A 13131-nucleotide genomic window follows, 5' to 3' on the forward strand; every position below is an offset into this window, starting at 1 on the left:
CAACCGAGACATCAATCAGGTGTCAGTGAGTGGTTATTTTATACATTTTTGTCTACTACTTTTAGCCTGATCTTTCTGTTATTGCACAACTAAGGTGTATTGATAATAACCTCCTCAATAGTAATTGTATTTCAACCCAACTACAGTTTGTGTCAAAAACAGACATAATGAGAAACATGGTTGTAGTAAAATTACAAGGCTTATGGTATTCTGAATGATCAGTATTATATAAGTAGTGGTGTAACTGCAGAATACATACCCGAGTCATAGCTTCTGTGTTCTCAAATGTGACTGCACCAGGCACAATCTTGATGTTTGTAGCATCGAAGGAGTGATGTCCTCTGCCACCAGCTGATGACTGCCCAGCTGGTCCCGGTGACGCACCTTTGAAATGTGCCACATCAAAGTGATACTAACGTCCCATGTATATACAAAATGCATTTATATGTTTGTGTAAGTTCATATCTGTCATTCCAAAATTAAATGAAAATAAATACTCCAGAACATGCACTTGTCTCTTCTGATGTTCTACCCACCTATCTCCACAAAGGATAAACAAATCATCATTAATCATTAATTACAGTACTGTCAACCGATGCAAATTTAGGACGGAATAATAACAACTGAAATCAGTAGATTGCTAGTTGCCACACTGAGGAGGCAACAAGTGGCAGTCAGACACACTTCTAGATATTATCAGTTATCAGAATAAGTCTTTCATCAATGTAGGCAAAAGACACACACATTCAAACACAAACATTATACACATAATACACATCCACTCATCTCCAGGCACTAAGGCCATATATGTGAGTTATGCGTGTGTGAATGTGCATGCATTTTGTCTTTATGTGATGAAGGATTCAACCTGCTGGCTGATAATACCTGGCAGTCTTCTTTCAATGCCCGTCTGCCATTTGATGCCTCCACTATGTGGCGGGTACAAATGCATCCATTTCATTTGTTGTAATTACAGTAATGGAAAATCCTGGTAGAATCTAAATAATTTAATGTTTAAAGGTAACAAGTGACCAAAAAGTGGAGCCTTCAAGTTGACCAAATACACACAAAAATTGAAAACATTGCTAGCTTTCAGACAAATTCTTTTTCGAACTTGAGAACTGGTACAGACTGGGATAAAGGGTTGTATCAGCCGGAGTAGACACGGATGAAAGGAGTCAGGGAGGGGGAGAGAGTTGCGGATGAGTAACTGGCATCTGCAAGGGTGAGACAGTAGGTGTACGGGGGAGGAATGTACCACGAGAGAGGGCACTTGTGATATGCGTGAGACACTCGCGCAGATTAAACACTCATGCGCATCAAAATTTTAAAGGTTGTGCTAATTTAAGCCCTCTGTCTTAATAAATAAAGCATATCAGAACCATTTAAAACACCCGCATGTTAGCATGTCAGGTTCGCATCAACCATCTATTTATAATTATGCTGTACAGATGAAGGTGATATTTTAACTATTGGCGATGACTTTGGCACGATTGTTTTATGTATCTCCACTGCAGGATGTGATTTTAGTAAGTGACTAAAAGTTTTTGTGCTTGTAATACTTTGGTAATTTTCATGGTTACTTAAAGCTATAAGTGGTTTTTCCTCTATCTCTGTTATGGTGCTAAGTTTTTTGCTAATGAAGGTGTCTTCATGTTCAGGGGTATTTTGGTTCTGATGAAGGTATATTCAGATATACCGAAACAGTGGTCAAGGATTTCAATAAATGTTTATTCTGCAACTGTTTGGCTGTTATCATTTGCCGTGAAGATTTTCAACAGTTGCTGCTTCACCCATTTTTAAAATTTTGAAATGAGAGTATGCTTGTATGACAGGGTGTATACGCGGACAAGGAAAAAAAAATCCCGGATCTGCCGGTTAAAAATACACTTCCTCCCATGTGAAAACACACTTTTTCCACGTTAAATGACAATATATTTTCCCTCGGAAGTGCAAAACTTATCAATCCTTTGAATGGTTATGGTTTCATACACGGGCGTAGAATTTCCCGGCACTTTAGAAAATGTAACTGAGGGAAAAAGACACATTTTGGAAATATCTTTGATGTGCAGCAACATGTAGGCTGTGTATTTCCGTGTTACGAAAGTATACATTGGAATTCCACCAAACACCGCCTGTTACTTTCTGAATCATTGAAATCGAGATCGCAATGCGCTTTTGTAAACCAGTCATAGCTCATGTCACGTGATCTCACCAGCCGATGACAGCAGATATTCAGAGCATTGGACACGTGATGTAGTCAGCCAAAAGCAACATCACTGTTAAGTAGCACGAACACACAAGCAGGGAAAGTTAATAGTTTAAATTAATATACACAGTGTTGCTACAAGAAAAGCAAAGCTTTCACATGTAATGTTGGTCTCTTATGTCTATAAGCTGCAAGGGAAGCTAAGCTTTCGCATCTAATGTCGATCTTTTTTGCGCGTGTTACATTTTAAGACACATCACGCAAACGTGCCAGTAAAATTTTTAATAATGACATAAATATCTGATCTTCAGGGTTCGAAATTCTTCTAAATGACTCGTCATCGAAGAGTTGATTTTTAAATGAGAGTCAAACGCTCTGTTATTTAAGAAATTCATGGTACATTTTTGCACATAGTTCAACTAACGTAAAAGGATATTTACTTAGAAAATAATGCTTTTCAAACCACCATTCGCAATATTTTCCCATGACCTGTTAGTAATATGTTCGTTTCAGTAGTTGCCAGAGAGCGCTGGGTAACAGGCGCCACCGCGATTGTGCAGCTACCAGGGCGTAGGAAGCCCGTATGTACATACGTGTACAAAATTGAAAGATCATACATTATGTCATAAAATAAACAAGACATCAGAGGATACTCTAAGAGTATCAGAATTTCATGAACCATACTAAAATGTGCACTTTTAAAGTGCATACTTAAAGTGCACATTCGTATGTCCAGATTCCCAATGAAGTAGACCTCAAACTGATATTAAGCTTTTCAGTGTGGTTTTCGGGATGTAAATTTTCTTGGAGCACCAGTACTGTATTACATCATGTTTGGTTCCTTATGGCATAGTGCCACACGTGCTAGAAGATGAAAAAGTGCACTCGAAATGCAGCGAACAGTTGAAACTAGCCAGTACTGTGGAATCAAACATTTTGTTTCAAATACATTGACTGCATATGCGGAAAAGGTTAATAAAAGTCAAATTTCTTTAGCAAACAGACGAAAATAACTTCATTTTTCTGCAAGGCGATTAATGCTTGACCATCAGAAAGGTGGAAATAAAATAAAATCTGAAACTAATAACATATTTTAGCCTTCCGTAATTATGCGAATGTATTTTAAATCACTTGACAGCTCCCGGCCACAGACATCTGTTTTGTTTTCATTTAACGTGAGAGTAAACGAAGGGGAAACAGCAAAATCACTAAATGTAAACACGGGTCACGTGGAGACTACCCACTATAACTCGGACTACTCTACGCATCAGCCCAGGATCTACGGTATTTGCTAACCAGGTTAATACTAAAAAAAATCAAATTTTTAAAAACATGTTCATCTTGTAGCGCACATCCTTCTGAAAAGTCTAAAACATAAATGTTTGAGGAAATGTAAGACATGTTATTTGGTCTTAAGTGTGCCAAAGTGCAGTGCGACACCTCTTTATACAGCATTCTTCTATCGCACGTCACTATATTTCGCTCTGTGGAATTGAAACGTGTATATTTTGTAATGGATGCCATCAAACTATATTCAGGATAGTGGAAATTGAAATGTCCTGCGGTGCCTCTCCTGCTCCCAGTCGGCTGGTTTGCCAGCTTGCCCCTCTTTTTTTTTTTTTTTAACCCTCACAATTAATAGCGGATGGGATTATTTGTAATCGGGAGAACAAGAACTCTTCATAAAAATTTGCACTCTTTATTGCCTATTAGCTAATAACTTGCTGTTGTGTGTGACATAAAATTAAATATATGATACATAAAACAGATAAAGACAAGAGACAAGCAAGAAAGTCCACATTTCTTCAGTCCTTAGCTCTTAGCATTTTTTTCTCTCTAATCTTGCTACAGCTTTACATGGCATGCTTTCCTTTCTGCGAAAGAATCTATTACCTCATCAAAGCTCGTTAAACGTTTTGCTACATGAAAAATCGAAATGTCGTTATCTAATACTGAAAAAGCTGTTAATACAAATAATACCCACGACTGGTGTGGTTTCTCGATCTGATTACATCTATTTTGCCACTGTCTGCTAGATAAAACAAAATAGGCTTTTCTAAGATTGCAGCTATTTTGTAATACACACCAAATAAATGAGACTGTTTTGGCACAAATGGTCATTTTTATAACGCGACAGAATATAATTCACGAAGTACCAATATCAAATGCATATTAGGCCTACTACAAGCAACAAGCTTTATGTTAGGAAACAGTTTCACATTTCATTCACACGCACCAGTTTCTCAAGCATGAGATCGAAAAGTAGTATTACAAAATTTTTATATAAATTTGGAATCGTCTTATTCTTCCATAATTTTTGTGATGCCCCCATTTCTTCTCCTACCTCGTTCTAACAAACAATCTTGTCATCGCCAATTCTGTAGCTATTCCTGCCACTGTCAAAATTTGTTCACCGATTAACTTCACTAATCCTGCCAGAATCACCGGTTTAATTATCCCATGATTATTCTCCGGATAGGCGTTGTTACATGTTCGTACAATACGTTTTCCGCGTTACTTCCAGAATAGAGCTTAAGCGGCTGCTAGCCGAGGACTATACAACTGGTCCTTACTAGTGTAGCGATCTGGCCGAAAATTTTCTGTCAAGATTTCATTTTTTTGGATAAACGGAGAAGATAATACGTAATCTTTCTCACCCGTTATTCATGTTACCGTTTATTTCCATTCTGGTAGTCTGAATCTATGTCGTTCGCTTGTAATTATAACAATGCTCACCATTCGCAAACCCAATCCAACCACATGATCAGACAGTGATTGGCATTCATCCGTTTGGTTTTACTCTGCTCAGCTCGTATAGCCCCGTCCTCTTTTGTCTGTGGAAAGTTTATTTCTAGATGTGATGAGGATACTCCTGACAGAGACATCACGTTCACTATGCACACATTCAAAAATCAACTTATGATTCATTCAGAAATCAACTTAAAATGTGTTAAAAAATATTCAAAAACCAACAGGGATGAATAATCGATAGACCAACGTGCGCTGGATGCTAGGCGCTTTGTGAAACAATTTTTTTCCCCTCAAGAATCTGAATCTGGCGCCTCCTTTTCCAGGTTGCATCTAACTGCTTGCTGCAACTGCTTGCACAGCCAACAACCACATTCCTGTAGCCAGATCAGGGTGAATCTATTACTCAAACGCGACTCAACTACTCATGCACATGAGCCCGCTCGTAACTGCTAAAATGAATCTAATGTAAACAGTTGTGACTTCACGCTCATCGGAGGCAATTTTTTGTTACGAAGCATTGCATAGACTTCCTAAAGCCTTTGACACTTTTGCTTCTGCCAGATGCTTGCATGAGAACTGTGTGTAGTTGTTGTATATGGCACATTTCCTTTGCAATTTATTTTCGTTTTTTTCTCTCGTTTACGTTTTATTTTTGAAGTATTATTTTGCAGTAGCGGGGTACAGTAATATCCTTTGTTAAAGTATCAGTTCTTGCCAGTCAAAACTACAAAAATTTAACAGAAAACTAAAACAATGAAAAATACCCAGAATTGTAAAAAATTCCCGGGTTTTTCCTGGATCTTCCAGTTGTCCCGGGTTGTATACACCCTTCATGACTTCTTAAACACAAAATTTAAGGATTTGGCTTTTGTTTTGCTATCTTCTACTGTCACACCAGACTGGTCAACAAGCAACTGGATGGAAGCCTTAGAATTACCTAGCAATTTTACATAGCAGTAACATTTTCTCACGTCTTTGGCCAGATCGTTTGCTAAGGTGTGACGGTAGTAGTAACTGTGTACATCAGATATTTTCACTTCACATACTTGTCCTGAGTAGGATTTACAATCTGTTTAAAATTTTCCCATAATTCGTCAATGTCCATCATACTGGAACTAAATGATGTCATTTCAGTGTCTAAATGAGACACTAACAACTGCTTATCCCCTCTTTCTAGTAGAAACACTCTCCTAGCCTTCTTGACCAATTTATTAACTTTTGTAACCATAGTTGCTATGATGAGATCACGATCACTAATCCCTGCCATACCGATACTTCTGATAAGGTCTGGCCTATTTGTAACTATGAGGTCTAAGATATCTCTATTGCACACGGGGTGCTCAAACAGCTGCTCAAGACAGTTTTCCGAAAACATTCTCAGAAGTACTTCGCAAGACTGTCTGTCTGAACTCCCTAAAATGAAACTATATATGCCCCAGTATATACTCGGAAGGTTAAAGTCACCTCCAACTAGTACTGATTGGTCTGCGTTTTTACATGTTAGTGACTGTAGACTTCCCTTGAGTGGCTCTAGAACTGTCACAGTGGAATCTAGTGGCTGGTTAAAAAATTCAACAATTAACTTTGTTTCATGATAATTTGAACTCAAATGAAACCACAAACAGCCAAGTGCCTTCAGAGTCTTCCCCTCACAACAACCGACTATGAGGTTTGTCTATTATTGCCTATGTCCCTTATTACCTGATCTTCATTCTCAGTTCTCACTAGTTTTTGGGCCTTATCCCCCCACACTATTTGCCACACTGCTCTGTCGATTATTATTTGTTCTCTGCTTCCCCTTTTTGTAGGGTCATATTCTGACTACGAACGTACGGGGCATCTCTATGTGTTTATGTTTGTGACACTACTAACCACCCGAAGATGCTGCTTTAACACAGCGAAACTGGTCACGAATAAATCATCAATTAACAGCTGTTAGCAGTTTCATTCCAGAATGAGATTTTCATTCCAGAATGAGATTTTCACTCTGCAGCAGAGTGTGCGCTGATATGAAACTTCCCGGCAGATTAAAACTATGTGCCCGACTGAGACTCGAACTCGGGACCTTTGCCTTTCGTGGGCAAGTGCTCTATCATCTGAGCTACCGAAGCACGACTCACGCATGGTCCTCACGGCTTTACTTCTGCCAGTATCTCGTCTCCTACCTTCCAAACTTTACAGAAGCTCTCCATGGCTAGTCTCTGCAGTATCCTTTCTTTCAGGAGTGCTAGTTCTGCAAGGTTCGCAGGAGAGCTTCTATAAAGTTGTCCGGTTTCACTATCGGCATCTCAAATGGTGAGTATTCGTCGAAGTATCTCAAACTACCTACTAGTCTGGAAAACACAGGAAAAGGTACATATGTAACTTGGTGCTCTGGAGATGTGAACAGGTGACAGCAGAGGGCCTATCATTCACTCATCCTGCACTCACACACTATTCCTTGCAGTCTCACCCTCCCAACCCCCTCCTCCACATAATCATAGATGCAGATGCCCATGTCACATTCCTATCCTGTGAACCTGCTGTCATCCTTCCAGCAATCAGCCACCTGCCACCAACCCTGCCTCACTCTTCCTGACTCATTTCTTGCCCCACCCACTCAACCTGACGCTACCCCTCATCGCAGGCTGGCTCCACGGGCAGGATTCTTCTGAAAGGTAGGAAACTTCACATTCTTATTTATGTCCCTTTCGAAAACTGGACACCTACACTACTCTGCAAGTTGTTACCTTCTCTCCTTAAATTATTTACGATATCATTATATCTTACTGAGAGCCATTGGTGGCCTAAACATATTGGAAAGAGTAAAGATTAACACTTGCAAAAGTAAAAAACAATTGCTGAAATAAAACAGCACATGTTACAAATTTATTAAATCAGCTATTACTATTTTTTTCTGTTTGTTTGTGTGTCATATGTGCAAAGTAGAAAATTTTATGCAGAACCTCTGTAGGGAAGCACAGCATGCACGAGAGAAATTGGACATGCATATAATGATAAAACCCGAAAAAAAGTAATAGTCTAAGTACATCATTACCAAAAGCCTCCTTCAAGTCCTTTAAATGTTTTAATTCTCTCAGTGCCTTCAACTCTTCGAGACTTCCTCTTGGTCCTTAATCACAGAATGGGCAGCATTAAAACAAAACATTTTATTCAGTATTTTCTGCAGCAATACTAAAGATGAATCTAAAATTTTAAACTGGTAACTTACAAGTTACAATATTTGAACATTTGCAACTATGTCACTAAATGGACTTGTAAATGACGTTACCAGTAATGAGTCCAGCTGAAAATATTATTGGTTATTTTCAAAACATAACTACAAAGTGTAAGTAACAAGATCCAGCAAAACTGAGGGAACTCAACTAAATCAAATAATGTAAAATTTGGGATGGATTAACAATACGAATATTTAAGATAATGATGGAAGCTGAAGAAAGGAATTAAAATGTGGCCAGGACTTGAACCCAGGTCTGCTTGCTTTCTAGGGAGGCATTCTAGCCATCACACCACCATAGTAGTATAGGCAACACAGCGGCATGGACTACCCTAGTCCAGTGCCCTCCCTAACACAAACTTCAGTTGACATCTTTAGCTTATTAATAATGTTAACAGTATACATTACGACAGATTGCTATTCACCATGTAGCAGAAGGGTTTTGTGATGGACAGGCATATTTAAAAGAAGATTGTTGGATATTATTTAGTTTTGGAATGAAGCCATTCACCAAAGAAACACACACACACACACACACACACACACACACACACACACACACACACACACACACACATGCACTATGGCCACACTGTTGTGAGCAGTGATCTTAACTGGGGTGGCTTGACAGATGAAACAATTGACAGATTGCTGAGGTATTATGGTTGTGCAATTAGGCAAAATACAGGAATGAAATATGTGCATTATTTTTACATGTTGTTGTTGTGGTCTTCAGTTCAGAGACTGGTTTGATGCAGCTCTCCATCCTACTCTATCCGGTGCAAGCATCTTCATCTCCCAGTACCTACTGCAACCGACATCCTTCTGAATCTGTTCAGTGTATGGTCTCCCTCTACGATTCGTACCCTCCACGCTGCCCCCAATACTAAAATGGTGATTCCTTGATGCCTCAGAACATGCTGTACCAACTGATCCCTTCTCCTAGACAAGTTGTGCCACAAATTCCTCTTCTCCCCAATTCTATTCAGTACCTCCTCATTAGTTATGTGATCTACCCATCTAATCTTCAGCATTCTTCTGTAGCACCACATTTCGATACCTTCTATTCTCTTTTCGTCCAAACTATTTATCGTCCATGTTTCACTTCCATACATGGCTACACTCCATACAAATACTTTCAGAAAAGACTTCCTGACACTTAAATCTATACTCGATGGTAATAAGTTTCTCTTCTTCAGAAATGCTTTCCATGCCTCTCTACTTCGACCATCATCAGTTATTTTGCTCCACAAATAGCAAAACTCCTTTACTACTTTATGCGTCTCATTTCCTAATCTAATACCCTCAGCATCACCCGATGTAATACGACTACTTTCCATTATCCTCATTTTACTTTTGTTGATGTTCATCTTATATCCACCTTTCAAGACACTGTCCATTCCGTTCAACTGCTCTTCCAATCCTTTGCTGTCTCTGACAAAATTACAATGTCATCGCAAACCTCAAAGTTTTTATTTCTTCTCCATGGATTTTAATTCCTACTCCGAATTTTTCTTTTGTTTCCTTTACTGCTTGCTCAATATACAGATTTAATAACATCGGGGGTAGGCTACAACCCTGTCTCACTCCCTTCCCAATCACTGCTTCCATTTCGTGCCCCTCGACTCTTATAACTGTCATCTCGTTTCTGTACAAATTGTAAATAACCTTCCGCTCCCTGTAATTTACCCCTGCCACCTTCTGAATTTGAAAGAGAGTATTCCAGTCAACATTGTCAAAAGCTTTCTCTAAGTCTACAAATGCTAGAAATGTAGTTTTGCCTTTTCTTAATCTGTTTTCTAATATAAGTCGTAGGGTCAGTACTGCCCCACGTGTTCCAATATTTCTACGGAATCCAAACTGATCTTCAGCGAGGCTGGCTCTACCAGTTTTTCCATTTGTCTGTAAAGAATTCATGTGAGCATTTTGCAGCCGTGGCTTATTAAACTGATAGTTCGGTAATTTTCACATCTGTCAACCCCTGCTTTCTTTGGGATTGGAATTATTATATTCTTCTTGAAGTCTGACGGTATTTTGCCTGTCTCATACATCTTGCTCACCAGATGGTACAGTTTTGTCAGGGCTGGCTCTCCCAAGGCTATCACTAGTTCTATTGGAATGTTGTCTACTCCCGGAGCCTTGTTTCGACTTAGGTCTTTCACAGCTGTGTCAAACTCTTCAAGCAATATCATATGTCCCATTTCATCTTCATCTACATCCTCTTCCATATCCATAATATTGTCCACAAGAACATCGCCCTTGTATAGACCCTCTACATACTCCTTCCACCTTTCTGCTTTCCCTTCTTTGCTTAGAACTGGGTTTCCATCTGGCTCTTGATATTCATGCAAGTGGTTCTCTTTTCTCAAAAGATCTCTCTAATTTTCCTGTAGGCAGTATCTATCATACCCCTAGTGATACACACTTCTACATCCTTACATTTATCCTTTAGCCATCCCTGCTTAGCCATTTTGCACTTCCTGTCGATCTCATTTTTGAGCCGTTTGTATTCCTTTTTGCCTGCTTCATTTACTACATTTTTGTATTTTCTCCTTTCATCAATAAATTCAGTATCTCTTCTGTTACCCAAGGATTTCTACTAGCCCTCGGCTTTTTACCCACTAGATCCTCTGCTGCCTTCACTATTTCATCTCTCAAAGCTACACATTCTTCTTCTACCATATTTCTTTTCCCCCTTCTTTGTCAATCATTCCCTAATGCTCTCCCTGAAACTCTCTACAACCTCTGGTTCTGTCGGTTTATCCAGGTCCCATCTCCTTAAAATCCCACCTTTGTGCAGTTTCTTCAGTTTTAATCTACAGTTCATAACCAATAGACTGTGGTCAGAGTCCACATCTGCCCCTGGAAATGTCTTACAATTTAAAACCTGGTTCCTAAATCTCTGTCTTAACATTATATAATCTATCTGAAACCTGTCAGTATCTCCTGGCTTTTTCCACGTAGACAACCTTCTTTTATAATTCTTGAACCAAGTGTTAGCTATGATTAAGTTATGCTCTGTGCAAAATTCTACCAGGCGGCTCCCTCTTTCATTTCTTACTCCCATTCCATATTCACCTACCGCGTTTCCTTCTCTTCCTTTTCATACTGTCGAGTTCCAGTCACCCATGACTATTAAATTTTCGTCTCCCTTCACTATCTGAATAATTTCTTTTATCTCATCATACATTTCATAAATCTCTTCGTCATCTGTGGAGCTAGTCAGCATATAAAATTGTACAATAATGCGTTCACTATGCTGTTTGTAGTAGCTTACCTGCGTTCCTATTTTTTTTATTCAGTATTGAACTTACTCCTGTATTACCCCTCTTTGATTTTGTATTTATAACCCTGTATTCACCTGACCAGAAGTCTTGTTCCTCCTGCCACCGAACTTCACCAATTCCCACTATATCTAACTTTAACCTATCCATTTGCCTTTTTAAATTTTCTAATCTACCTGCCCGATTAAGGGATCTTACACTCCACACTCTGACCCGTAGAATGCCAGTTTTCTTTCTCCTGATAACAACGTCCTCCTGAGTAGTCCCCACCCAGAGATCTGAATGGGGGACTATTTTACTTCTTGAATATTTTACCCAAGAGGACACCATCATCATTTAACCGCACAGTAAAGCTGCATGTCCTCAGGAATAATTACGGCTGTAGTTTCCCCTTGCTTTCAGCCGTTCACAGTACCAGCACAGCAAGGCCGTTTTGGTTAGTGTTACAAGGCCAGATCAGTCAATCATCTAGACTGTTGCTTCTGCAACTACTGAAAAGGCTGCTGCCCCTCTTCAGAAACCACGTGTTTGTCTGGCCTCTTAACAGATACCCCTCCATTGTTGTTGCACCTATGGCACAGCTAACTGTATCGTTGTGGCATGCAAGGCAACGGCAAGGTCCATGGTTCATATGCATCAACAAATGAGCACCCACAATATGCAATATGTCTCACAGGTGATGACTCATGGTGTAAGTACCTATCTGGAAAGGAATATGACCATAAAAACAGTTTTCCAAATGCTGTAATTGATGTAACTGAACCCATATTCAGAGATTTGTCACAGGCAAATTTATTGGTAATGTGCCTACATCAGGAGACACAAAATCCTACTGAAAGTGTGAACAATTTAATTTGGATTAGGATTTTTACAGATACAAACATTGCACTTTGGAGTGTATAATGCAGTTGCAACATACAATGCTGCAAACATTATAAAATGTGATGTGCTGAAAGATTTAGGTTTACAACCAGGAAACAGCACCATTTCCACAATGCGCCTCATTGAAGAAGAAAGACTAAGAGGTGCAGCAAGAAGAGACAAAAGTCTACCACATACAGTAAAAGGAAAGAAGAGACCCGTGAAAAGAAAACTAACACTAGAAAAAGAAGACGATGCTGATGATCCATTATATGGAGTGGCACTGTATTAAAAAACTTTGGAAGCCATTCTGCAAGTTCCAAATTTTCATATTTAAGGAACATTTTCTCAAAAACTACTAACGGTAGATGAATCAAGATTACATACAATACTGTTTATTTCATTCCTTCATTGTTATAACAGATTGTAAAAAAAATATTGTATAATTAAGGAGTTGTAGAAGAAAAGATGCAAAATTTTAGAGAAAATATTGGCAACATTTTAAACAAATTGTAAAACGAAAAGCAATAATGATTTCTTAATGTGGCATTATAACTTTGTAGGGAAATACTCATTGAAAATATTGTCCAAGTTTCAGAGCCATATGTTTCAAGGTGTACGAAAAAAGTGTTCTTATATTTGCTGTAATTAACATGGAAGAGACAGAATATTCTGGCTCCCCTTAATTTGAGTTTCTGTCTGTGCACCTTGATTACAAGACCATGGAAAATTTACATTCTCTTTCCTGTTGCTTTTAAAATGAACTCTACATGTTTTATTTATTTCCCATTGGTAATTTTACAGGCTTC

General features: G+C 38.8%; 1 protein-coding gene across 1 annotated transcript in view; it reads right to left on the reverse strand.

Annotated features, from left to right (window-relative positions):
• LOC126251896 (collagen alpha-1(I) chain-like) overlaps positions 1 to 13131 on the reverse strand; it is a 1054386-nt gene that overhangs the window by 74488 nt on the left and 966767 nt on the right. Inside the window, exons 20-21 of the mRNA XM_049952611.1 lie at positions 7998 to 8072; positions 260 to 384 (exon numbers count right to left, since the gene is read on the reverse strand). Of these exons, the coding sequence (XP_049808568.1) occupies positions 260 to 384; positions 7998 to 8072 (200 nt within the window). The remainder of the gene's footprint in view (positions 1 to 259; positions 385 to 7997; positions 8073 to 13131) is intronic.

The sequence above is a fragment of the Schistocerca nitens genome, chromosome 4, assembly GCF_023898315.1.
Source record: "Schistocerca nitens isolate TAMUIC-IGC-003100 chromosome 4, iqSchNite1.1, whole genome shotgun sequence".
Classification (NCBI taxonomy): Eukaryota; Metazoa; Arthropoda; class Insecta; order Orthoptera; family Acrididae; genus Schistocerca; species Schistocerca nitens.